The sequence below is a fragment of the Podarcis muralis genome, chromosome 5, assembly GCF_964188315.1.
Source record: "Podarcis muralis chromosome 5, rPodMur119.hap1.1, whole genome shotgun sequence".
Taxonomy (NCBI): domain Eukaryota; kingdom Metazoa; phylum Chordata; class Lepidosauria; order Squamata; family Lacertidae; genus Podarcis; species Podarcis muralis.
Window position 1 is genome coordinate 22151507 of NC_135659.1, and position 12522 is coordinate 22164028.

At 41.0% G+C, this 12522-nt stretch overlaps 1 protein-coding gene and 1 long non-coding RNA gene across 5 annotated transcripts in view; one reads left to right on the forward strand and one right to left on the reverse strand.

Annotated features, from left to right (window-relative positions):
- NR5A2 (nuclear receptor subfamily 5 group A member 2) overlaps window positions 1–6746 on the forward strand; it is a 118929-nt gene extending 112183 nt beyond the window's left edge. For all 4 annotated transcript variants that reach the window (XM_028732582.2, XM_028732585.2, XM_028732584.2 and 1 more), the window contains exon 7: window positions 1517–6746. In XM_028732582.2, the coding sequence (XP_028588415.1) occupies window positions 1517–1764 (248 nt within the window). In that variant the 3' untranslated portion in view covers window positions 1765–6746. The remainder of the gene's footprint in view (window positions 1–1516) is intronic.
- LOC114598668 (uncharacterized) overlaps window positions 1–12522 on the reverse strand; it is a 123590-nt gene that overhangs the window by 72590 nt on the left and 38478 nt on the right. The gene's annotated exons all lie outside the window — the stretch shown is intronic.

Here is a 12522-nt window from a genome sequence, read left to right on the forward strand (position 1 = left end):
ACGCTATGTTGGAAAAAGATACGGTCACACACAAAAGTTGGGACTGCAGGGCAAAGTTTGTTGTTGTCAGTTACATACCTCCTGTCACAAGTACCAGCGATTGGTTGTCAGCAGTACAGTTAGAAGTCTTTGCCAGGTTAGAAGACCCATCATTTGAGCTGTACCATTTAGCAATGCAATTTAATGCAATGTAATGAAAACACTTTCATTTGGCTGGTTCTTGCATATGTGGTGATGGGAGGCCATCGCATGATTTTAAACCTGCTTAAACACCTGAGCATGATCCCTCATCTTCCCGCACCCCCGTGGCTTCATAGCCACAGATTTTTATTTAATTCTTTAAGAGAGAGTTGTGCTAAAAAGAGGGGGCTGGTGGAGTGGAGGGACAGCGTGTGATGGTTAAATGTGCATTGAAAGTGTGAGAGAGGACCCATCTATACATAAGAGCAGAGGTTTTATGCTGTGCCTAGCCTGGAATAACCCTCATTAGAGAAGCATTTCCCCCTCAGTCATTTAGAGACTTGCCTTTTAGAGAGTTACATGAGCCACATCACCCAAGCCTAAAAAGCAGGCTTCTAGAGCAGTATGTTGATGTGAGAGAAGGCATTCCAGCAATCAGTTTTGCTCCAGGATTCAGTGGTGACGATACTGAAGCAGATGAGTAAGTACAGGATGTGTGGAAATATTTGCAAACTATTTGACCTCCAGAAAAAGTCAAAATCATCTGACAGCTAGAAAAAACTAATATATAGACATCCAGCCACCATGTGATATACTAGTCAATCTGTCTAAAGGACAATGGTTTCAATTCAGGGGGAGAGAGAGAGAGAGAGAGAGAGAGAGAGAGAGAGAGAGAGAGAGAGAAGGAAAGAATTTAGTAATTGAAAAATGTATTTTTGAGGGATTCAGGTCAAGCAGGTTATTTTGGCAGTCACTGGAGTGTACCAGATGGTTCATTAGCATAAGGGTAGACAAGTCAAAGGCTTTCAGAATAATTTAGGAAATGTCAAAAAGAAACAAGATCCCTGTCATTTTTTATTAGAATTAACTGCATCATATCCTGGACAGAGACTTCACCTTGGGTCAGAAAAATTAATACAGAATTATATGAATTGTGTAATATGTCGGGTTAAAGCTACGCCTTCCTCTGGGGACTCATTTGCTGGCAATATATTACAGTCCTCTATGTTAGGAGTCTTCAGCCTTTGCCTCCATAAGATGGGGTGGGGGGGGACAGCTGACCTTGCTCAAAATCCATTGGTGTCTAATTGATCTGAGGTATATGCAGAATTTCAACAAGACGCTCCACTAAAGCTGTGCTGTGATCATTTTCCCAGGAAACTTGGCAGAGGGATTTAACCTGAATATTCAACAGCATGTAAAGCATCCTTTTGTCATGAGCAAAATACAGTGAAACACCATTTTAAATAAACAGGAGTTAAAATGTGTCTTTTTATTTTAAATACATATATAATGTGATTCTCTCTCTCTCTCTTTTTTTTTACTTTTTATTCAGATGTCAAAACCCTAGAGAACTTCCAGCTGGTGGAAGGTGTTCAAGAACAAGTGAATACTGCTTTGCTGGACTACACAATGTGCAACTATCCACAGCAGACAGAAAAATTTGGGCAGCTTCTCCTGCGACTTCCAGAAATCCGGGCAATCAGTATGCAGGCTGAAGAATACCTCTACTATAAACACCTGAACGGGGATGTGCCGTGTAATAACCTCCTCATTGAAATGCTGCATGCAAAGAGAGCATAAATTATATCCTTTTAAAGCCTCTGCTTTTGAGGAGAAAAAGCAAAATACTCTGAACTACTCCAAACGACACTAATTAAAAAGAACTTGGTTTAAAGGAACTTTGTCCCCCCCCCCCAATGGTGTAATAATCAAATACTTAATAGTAAATAAGTGATGTATCAGGGTATTTGTATTGCAAACTGTGAATCAAACCCTACACAGTCTCCCCCAAAGGAACATGTATAGGACTTTATCACTAGAATGAAAGGAGATTACAAATGGATACGGATACCGTTGCCAATGACAAACAAACAAAAAAGGAAGGAAGGAACAATTTTTGTAAGTTAAAACTTTTGCCAGTTGCCACTATTGAGAAATTTAGGAACAAGTTTTATCTGTGTTATTCAGCTAACAGAGCAAAGGGAAACTACATCCCTTCTTGTTAGCAGGACTGAAAACACCTCTGATGGACACAAAACTGCAGTCACCCTATGGCATCCTTCCAAGATCTGCATTCTTATCTCTCCTCCAGAAAGGATGTGTAGCACCAATCTAAAAAAGATCTCAAGTAGGCCACACACACACACTAGCACCACCAAAACAGCCTAGAGTGGGGGCTTTGGGGGACTGTCTGTAACTCAGGCCTGCAAACAGCTAATATTTAAAAAAAAATGTTCATAAACTAGTGTGACATTCTTAATTTGTTTCCAAAGTTTGTTTTTGTCATTGTGTTCATGTTGATCGTCCAGGCAGTATCCCTCTTCCACCAATGGGAGGAGGAACGGCTACAAGCGTCAGAATTAAGCTGCTCCAAAGCAACCGCTGTTGGATCGTGTTTCCGGTGCAGCGGCTCAAGCTTTGCTGAAATGGCTTCTCAAAGCTTTTAGTGCCAAATAATAAGCTTGCAGATACTACTCAGCCTCTTGGCTGTCATTGAAAAGAAAAACAGTATTTCTTTCTTCAAGGTTTCAGTCAGCAGCATCTCTTGATCTGCCGCACTTAATCTGCAACCTAGATAAAATGAATTACTTGGATTTAATAAAGCAATTAATTTCAGTGGCTTCAGACTGTGCCCCCGAGTTTTGGACACAGTGATGGGATGCACAAGTTGCCCGCCAACCTGTGGCTGCCACGCCCCATGAGCATCTATGCTGTCGTAACAGCAGGGCTGCATCACAAAGCTAAACACAGACAGCTGGGCATCCATTACAGCCTCTCAAGGGCTCAACAAACACCCTGCGTTGTTGGTTTTTGTTTTTGCTGCCTACCTAAGACAGAAAGAACAGGAGGTTTGTCAAGTACCATATTACATGATTGGTGGGTCTCAGGTTGTGCAGATCTTTTCTAGAATTGCCGGTCGGCCACAGTTCTGGCCTGACAGAAAGCCTGTACAGTGGTACCTCAGGTTACATACGCTTCAGGTTACAGACTCCGCTAACCCAGAAATAGTGCTTCAGGTTAAGAACTTTGCTTCAGGGTGAGAACAGAAATCGTGCTCCGGCGGCACGGCGGCAGCAGGAGGCCCCATTAGCTAAAGTGGTGCTTCAGGTTAAGAACAGTTTCAGATTAACTACAGACCTCCGGAACGAATTAAGTACTTAACCTGAGGTACAACTGTATCAGGATCCGAAAAGTCAACAAAAGTCAGACATGGCCAATTCCTGGTTAAAGAGGACCCTGGATTTGGAGGGGTCCTCAGACCCATAAGGGTCCTTTGGTGGGCCCCTTCTATATTGGTGGGCCCTGCCTATGGGCTTGCCTGGTCACTGGAAGGGAGGTATGGGATGCCATTTTAAATTCCACACTATGCCCTAGAGTGGGATTGCCAGGCACTGGTGCCAGTAGGCCCTGCTGAGGCGTCTTAGTTGCCCAAGGCTGATAACCGGCCAAATTCTACCTTGGTTCTACCCATGATTAACCAATTCCATCTGAGGTCCATCCACTTGTTTCTGAACTCACTATACTTCTAGGGATTTCTGTTCGTTCACTCTGCCCTGAGCTGTCTGTTTTTATCCCTGGCCCTGCCTCTGGGCCTCACAGTCCTGGTGTGGCCCAGGATGCATGTTTTTGCCAACTTTAGATGACTTCATCTCAGGGACTGCACCAGTGCAAAGGGAGAATGCAATGCATTATACAATCATACAGTTCCCTGTACTGGTGTAGCACCCCACTGTGTCAGATGATTCTGCATCTTCCCCTATCCCCACAAGCTGAAATCCAAGTACTTCAGCTTTAACTAAATTCTGGGTCACGTTGTAGGTAATAAAAGACCTTTTTTTAAAAAATAAATAAATGATTTTACCTATGCAAGATTTAAAAATATTCAAAATGTATAAGCTGGTTGGTTAGTATTACTGGTAGTTTTTAGTACAGTCTATGGATTCAGAAAATACATTTTAAACCAATTATTCAAACAAAAATATGTGAGGACAGAAGAGTGATACTGCCAGGTCCATGTAGACCAAAGTCTGCTGCAGAACAAATATTGGAGAAGGACAAATAACTCACTATCCAAAATGAAGATATCAGTATTATAAAATGCAGTGCCACTGTTAAGAAAGCTTTGCCTTATTTCAGAATTCTAAATGGTAACTATACAGATGCAGATCAATGTATGTTTGGGGGGAAAGTATTAATACTTTACATATTTGAAGGGGGGAAAGATGATGGTTGTTTACATTTGTTAGGTCCTGGGGTGGGGGGAACTGTGATGATGTTGCAAAGCAGTGATTTCCTTAATGTTGCTTTCTGATTGGTAATTAGTTTACCAGTACTTAATTACTGTATGTCGTGAGACACTAAAATCAATAAGGGAATCTCATTTATACTTTAATTTTTTAATTTTTAGATTATTGGCTGCACAATCACTTGTAGAAACTGTATTAAAACTTCTACTCCCTTAGCTTTGTTTGTTTTCATGAGGATTGCTGGCTTTTAAATAGTTTATTTATATTGTATATCACAGTTTTCATTGTAGACAATTATGATGCTAATTTATTGTTCCTTGGTTTCATCTTTATATAAAAATATAGCCAGAATAAAGAAGCCAAATATATGTGTTTATTACAGCATGTCTTCAAGTTAGTGGAACATAGTTCAGGGACATACAAGGATCTTTACAGTTTAAGATCATTTGCTTGATTAAATGTCTGTAAATCTTTATAATTCTAAATGTGGTTTATTTAAAATCTATTGTAAATTTAGTGATTCGCACCTTCCTTTATTTCACGTGAGCCTAGTGAGGTGCATTCTTACCTGAAAATTCTTTTCTAAGCAGTGGACATTGTATACCAAAGACAACGTTTATTTCTTTTGTATTAGTACAGAACAGAGACTTTTATCACCCCATGGATCTGGTCTAATAATCTTTTACCTTGTGGATCAGAGCCATGAGGGAAGTGTGGGGAAGAATGAAGTACAAAAAATCCTTGCTAATACAAAGTGGTATTCCCTTGTCTGCCCTGCTACCAATACTTCTGCTGTCCCATGATTGTCCACCCTCAAACACCCTCACTGAAAGTCAGCCTCAGGCTGACTTTATTGTGGTAAAAATAAATATTTGGGATCAACAGAACCATTTTACTGAGGAACTTTGGACTAGTGGGCATCAAACAACAGATTGCCATGCCACTTGGAGCGTCTCCTTCGAAACTAAGGAGACACTTGGTAGCTCAGTCGGTAGAGCATGAGACTCAGTCTCAGGGTTGTGGGTTCAAGCCGCATGTTGGGCAAAAGATTGCTGCATTGCAGGGGGAAACGACTAGATGACCCTTTTGGTCCCTTCCAACTCTGTGGTCCCTTCTATGATTATATGAGATTTTTGTGGTCTACTGTTTAATGAAGGGGTGGGAAATAAAAAAATCTCACTAGAGATGCTTAAGTCCTTGGGTGCATCTAAAATAGTTATTTGAATCCCAGCCAATAAAATCCAAATAGTTGACAAATTACATATAATGTCTCACCCTTCCAAATGGCAGAACTACTCCACTCCCATCATCATAAGAATACTAATTATGGTGTTCACCTAGCAGCTGGTGAAGCAGCATTGGTAGCTGTGCTGATGGTTGAGAAGAGCACTTTTTGTTGGTACCCAAGTCTCCTGGAGGATGTCTGTCTGAAGGACTTGCCCTGGATTCTAACATTTGTTTGTGCAGTAAAGATGGGTGGGGATAGCAGACTTAGCCAAGTCTAGCATGTGCAGCTCTTAGGTATTTGTATCATGCACCATCAATTCTGTCTTAAGGATCTTTCACCCTACCTTCTCTATACAAATGGGAACATTGCTTTTAAAAAAAAGAAAATAAATGAAGTTATCAACAGTGGCATTTAAAAGGTAACTAGGAGAGTGTTCAGTTCGCATATAGATATGGATGGTGAGGATTTGTACACTGTCACACACCAGTATTTTGTAAGCCCTTAACTTTTTTGTTGAAAACCATGGCATATTTTACTGAAATCATGAAAGCAGAATAAAACCACTAACAAAGCACAATTATCTAATAGACACAACCAGATCATTAATGTAAGGATGTTAAAGGCAAAGAATGATTAATGGAAACAGTTTCAAATAAAATAGAGAACATATTAGTCAATATCTGTGGTTCCGAGAAGCCCTCTGATAGCCCAAGCTTGCAAAACTAATGTTAATTGTTAACCACTTTGTAACAATACATTTACTTACAATTGCTTTCTTGATTACATATTAGTAAAAGCAGACTAAAATTCAAAGGTTTTGGCTTTGGCTGGTTTCTTATAGTTGTTCAGTGTTTGTAACCAGACAATCTGTAAGTGTCTGAATATTTGTATTACAAATATGTTCTGCAGCTGCCTGGCATTTGAATCCATGCAACCCTTTTAGAATGTGCAGTTAGTTACTTGTTAAAGTTCTCTTACTGTATCTGTGAAGTTCATGTTGTCTCATGTCAATTCTTGCCAGGAATTTTCTCAACACCAATGGATTTTTATTTCCAGTATTTCAATAAATATTGATATGGCCATTCTGATCATTTTAAAATTGTTTCTATGACAACTTCATTGTAAAAGAAAAAGAGAGAGAGAGGGGGAGAGACATCCCATAGCAGAGGTGGAGAACAATATTGATGCAGAAAGGTCTGTCGTGCAGTCTCCTGACATCACCAGCTAAAATGTTACTATCAGGTCTCGAAAATACCCAAGACCGTGGAGAATTGCAGCTAATCAGAGAAGACAATACAAAGCTAAATGGGACAGTGATCTAACTCATTAATAAGGGATAGCATGGATTAGAATTTACACAAAATAATATTTCAGACCTAGTCCACAGGAAAGTGTAGAAAATTATGTAGTGTATGGTTTTGTAAAGAAAGAGAATAAGGAAAGTTTTCTCTAGAACATGTGGGCATCCAATGGAGTTGAATAATGGAGGATTCTGGAAAAAGACAAAGTACTTTTTCACACGGTACATAGTTAAAACTTACGTTATTCATTCCCATAGAAGGCAGCAATGGCCACCAATTTGGATGCCTTTCAAAGGAGATTAGACAAATCAATGGTGAATAGGGCTATCAATGGCTGCTAACCTGGATAACTATGTTCCACCTCTGCTGTCAAAGGCAGCATGCTTCTGAACACCAGTCGCTGGCAACAGCAGGTAGAGCAGTACTCCAGATCCTGTTTACAGTCTTTGTATGGGCACCTGGTTGGCCTCTGTGAGAACAGAGTGCTGGAATGGATGGGCCACAGCTTGATCCAGCAGGGCTCTTTTTACATTCCTGTGGCATCAAAAGCAGCCTGTCTACAATGATTCTCTCTCACAGTTTTCACCTACAAGCTGAATGCCACCTGACTTACGGTAATAACCTGCTTTGTTCTGCAGTCCTGGGCAACAAAACTTGGCTTACTTGAACCCTTGTGAGCTATACAGCGCACGGTCTTAAAGCTCTCACCTCGCACATCATTACATGCAGCCAAGCCACCTATTTTAAATTTACTCTTTTTATCTTTTAAAATGTGGCATTAAGAACTCATCCTTGTTTTATGCATTCAGTATATTTTTGGAAATAGGATCCAAATAAATTTGAGCGTCAAACTATTAACCTTGTTTTTTTCTTGCTTATGGTCACAGCCACACCATTGAGTTCTAGCACTCTTATACAACAGCCACGGTCTCCCACCAATAATCCTGGGAACTACCATTTGTTAAGGGTGCTGAAAATTGCGGTTCTGTGAGGAGCTCTCCTAACAATTCTAGGCACCCTTAGCAAGCCATGACTGTAAAGTGGTATAAGAAGGCTTTAAACATATGGTGTAGATGTGACTTTGGGCTAAGCAGTGGGGCAGCAAGTAGAGACACTGAATGTCTCTGGTTTGCACTTTCAAAATTTGGCACCTGCCTTGCACCTGTGGCTTAAAAGTAAAATACATGATCATCATCTATTATACATGTGGTATCCCTGTTCCTGAATGTAAAAAAGTAGAATGTAAATGACAAGGCTATATACTAGAACCTTCTCCCTGGGAAATATTTTGTTTTAATGTGAGATATTATTCAAACACTCATTCCCACACTAGCAGACTGAAATCACACAGATAGTCATTTGGGGATGATGACTGTGTAGCTTGGTTGTCATTTATTGATACCTCTCCAGTTATGCTGAATAAAGTACTAAGGCTGGAATACTATATCCACTTCTAAGTCGGGATTAATTCTTAGTAAACATACATAGGATTGCACTGTTAGGGTGCAATCCTATACAAAGTTAAATGGGAGTCAATGGGACTTGCTATAGATAAGCATTCTCAGAGGGTAACTAATGAAAACAATCAACTCACATATTTGGTTCTCGTTCCTACCAACTGTTTTTACTTGGTGGGGAGGACGGGGGCAGAGGAAAGAAATGGCAAGACAATAGAAGAGGCAGGCAGCAAACGCAAGAGTTCAGCATAACCTCTCATCAATGTAAATATACCTGATAGAGCCAGGGGCAATTCCTGAGTTCTCCAAACAATTGCCAGGAGAGCCTGCCAAGAAGACAGATGTTGCTGCTACTAGAAAACATGGTATTTTGGCTCCTGATCACCACTTCAAAAACAGAGGCGGCATTGCTGACGTGGGAGGTCAGATACTGCTGAAGGAAGATCAGTCTCCCCTCTCTAGGCTTTCTGGGACAAAAGATACCACTTCAGTGCAATTGTATGTGAGGGGGTGAAGCGGGGAGACACTACCCTAAAGTAAGAGTGGAAACAGAAGCTTGAATCTAGCCCATGTTCAACATCAAAATTTGTAGCCACAAACTGTGGGAAGAACTTTGGCAGCAGATGTCTTCTTCTGGTCCTCCCTACCTGCAGTAGCTGAGCTTGATCATCTCCCTCTGCTATGCTAGTGCTCTACTTGCAGGGAGTTTGTGTGGAAGCATTCAAAAACAGCATCCCCTTCTGCTACATAGTTGTACATTCCAGTCTGCCCACTCATTCTGATAAGATTTATGACATTTCCATGTAAAAGTTGAGGAAGCCAGGCCTAAAGCTTAAGGGAGCTGGCCCTGAGCAGGCATAGGCAATATGATGTTATTACTAGTTATTTAATAAAGACCATTTTATTTTAGTGATTCCTCTTTATCAGGCCTAGAGCATAGGAGCCCCCCCACCCAATAAAATATCTGAGGGATTCCCCGCCTCCAAGTTGATGGGTATTGCTACTCAGATGGTATGCATGCACCACATCATGTAAGCAGGGCTTACTTGGGGCCCCCAATATTTTATTTTATTCAAGGTGGCACCCCCTGGCCTAGGGCTATCACCTGGCTGGCACACACTCTTCCAGCTGCAAGGCCCTCAGCACCCTAGCCCTGATACCTACCCCAACCTAGGGTGGCAGGGTTGCCTAGAAACGGCAGGCAGCCATTTTTATTTCCAAGAATGATCGGGTCCTCTGGGATATTTGTGGGGAATTAAAAGCAATTGTTTGCCTCTGCTACCCTCAGGTAAACGATGACCTACTGTTTTAGGAAAGGCCCCCTCGTGGGGCACTTTCCCGCCTCAAATCTCCTCAGACCAACTCTGCCTAGTGTGATCGTTAAACAATGTACTTCCATAGACACAGAAATAAGTAACTAAAGAGACAAGCTACACAGAATCCATTCCACAACTGGAATACTGCACAACACAATACATTATCAACCAGCCTTCACCTACCTGGTTATCTCCTTATGTTTTGTACTACAACTTCCATGAGCTTGAGTCATTTGCTGAATGAGGCTGATGGGAGTTGTAATTCAAAACATCAGGAGGGCATTAGGTTAGCAAAGGATGTTATAAACAATGTATTCAAGGTATGGGAGAAAATTGTGGCTGATTAATTCATTGCCCTCATTCCCCACCCTCCCTCCTTGCAAATCCCACTCCATTAATTTTGTTCCTGAAGCCACTTCCAATGAAGTTGTTGTTCCTACTACAGTCTGCATCAAATTCAGCATGCAATGGACCATGGGAGTACAATAAACTCAGTCAAATCCAAGGCAGAAAGAGAAACTTCCTGTATAGCATGTCAATCATGTACTAACTGTAGTTTCAGAAACATATGTTCCCAGGATGGCATCAATCCACATTGTCAGATATAATAATATAGCAAACTCTAACATTACTTTGGATAGCTGGGAGTCAAATTTGTGTCAAAGACTCAAGTGAAGTTTGAGTATGTTATATATCAAATCACAATCATCAGCAAAACCCATACCCCCAATTCTGTTTTTCCAGGGTATAATTAAAAGATAGAAGAGAGAATAGCAAAGTGAGTGCAATACACTAGCAATGTAGTACCAGGAGAAGTTTACTCTGATTAGCATCTGATTTAACTTCCAGCTGTACACAGAAATATAATGAGCAGTGGATTTCTTTTACTTATTTAGCTGCAGAGACTATGCTATGGACAAGGCTCAGGGCAAGGCACACATATTCATATTACAACCAGAGATAAAATGAGATGCCTTCTTAGAACGGAGGGTTCGCAGCATCAATTGTCAGCTTGAATTTATTTGCTCAGATTCCACCTCATCTTAGGGGCTAGAGACAGTAGTGCTCACAATTTTCTGGATCAGGGCAAAACTCTTGTTTATCCAGGAGCTCCACATGGTGCTCCTCGATGAAGACTCTTCCTCTTTGACTTTAATTCTGGGGGTAGCACCAAGCACATGGTGGCCTGCTTCACATGTAACACCTATCTATGGTTTGCTGGGAGTGAGCCTCCAGCTTATACATTTCCCTCTTGCTCTCCCTACTCTTTGCCCATGTGCCAGTTTGATTACTTATTTCTTAAATTACTTCCTGAACTGTGCTTCAGATCATCCCATTAGTGCAGGAGTGCATTTAGCCCAAGGGCCACTTTTCCTTCTAGACACCTTCTGAGGGCCACATGCCAGGGCCAGATGGTGCCAGAGACAGAAGTGGGCAAAGCAACCCATGTAAATTTTACCTTTGTACAGTAAGTTAATTTTACCTTTGCATGCATAAAGCCCTATTTACGCTCCCTTCCAGGCAAATAAGAAGCATGATCAGAATTCAAAGAGACATTCCAGTCGGGGTAAAGCAGGGATGCTAAGGGGTATGATCTGGGGAGATTTCCAGATAAGAGATAGCTGTGCTCGGTCCCAAGACTGATGTTCTTCACCCCTGTGTTGGTGCAAAAGTCTGAAGAGATTTTTTAAAATGTGCTTAACTGAACACATTTAGAAACTCTAAAATCCAGATAAGATAGGATTCCCACTCACAGGAAAGATTCCAAGCTCGTTAAAACAGATCTGCTTGAAAACTATATTCAGACTTTTATGCTAATCAGCATGAAGATCTGAAGTGTACCCCAGGGATATTGGGAGTAGGGCTTTATATGTGCCCCCCTGCTCCCAGGTAAATGCCTGAACACAACTATAGCCTGCTATTCCACCCACATTAGTTATAGTTTCTTTTGCCAACTTTCAAATCAAGTAACTAGCTGAAATTAAGCAAGCAAGGAAAGGAGAAACGGTGTTAGACCTAAACTAGGAGAATACAGGTATGATGCTTCACCTTCCACTAAATTCAATGGGCACACATGAGCCCCCGCGAGGGCGTGTGTCGACATTCCCTTCACCCCTGAAGAAGACAGGCTGGGAAGAAGAATGCTTTTGTACCCAATTGACTAGGATGTGGTTTGTGCTTGGTTTGAGGTGCCCACTACAACCTCTTCTGTTTGCAAATGGGCTCATGGGACCAAAAAAGTCTGGTGACCCTTTACCTACGCACACAAGCTCTCTTGAACTAATAAACATGCCCATAAGGTTAAGCGACCTGATCTGGAGGATCACATAGGTCAGCTAAGAGGATGACTGACATCAGCGTGTCATGTAAATACTGGGTTTGAACTGTTCTATGGTGTTGCCCAGCTACTTCATTTCAGACTGAAATGGAAAGCCAGGAGGGAGCAGAGAGAAAATAACAATACAGTAAAACCACAACATTTATAAGGCTTCGTTAATATTTATCCTGATTCACTTTGAATCTAGAAGAAATACAAGTTACAAAGTGTGTATTATTATTATAATTGCTTTGAAGTTATTGAACTAGGCCTGGAAAAAATGATTGTTTATGTATTTCAGAGATTTCCTCTATTAAGTGGTACTGCTATTAACTTATATCTGACATACAATGTTCTACTCTATCCTGTATGTCCAGAAGAAATTGTTCTCCAATATATTAGAAGGTAGAATTGTTCTCTTGAAGTATCACACTTAAAATGCAACCAAGCTTTTTTGGGTTTTTTGCAGCACG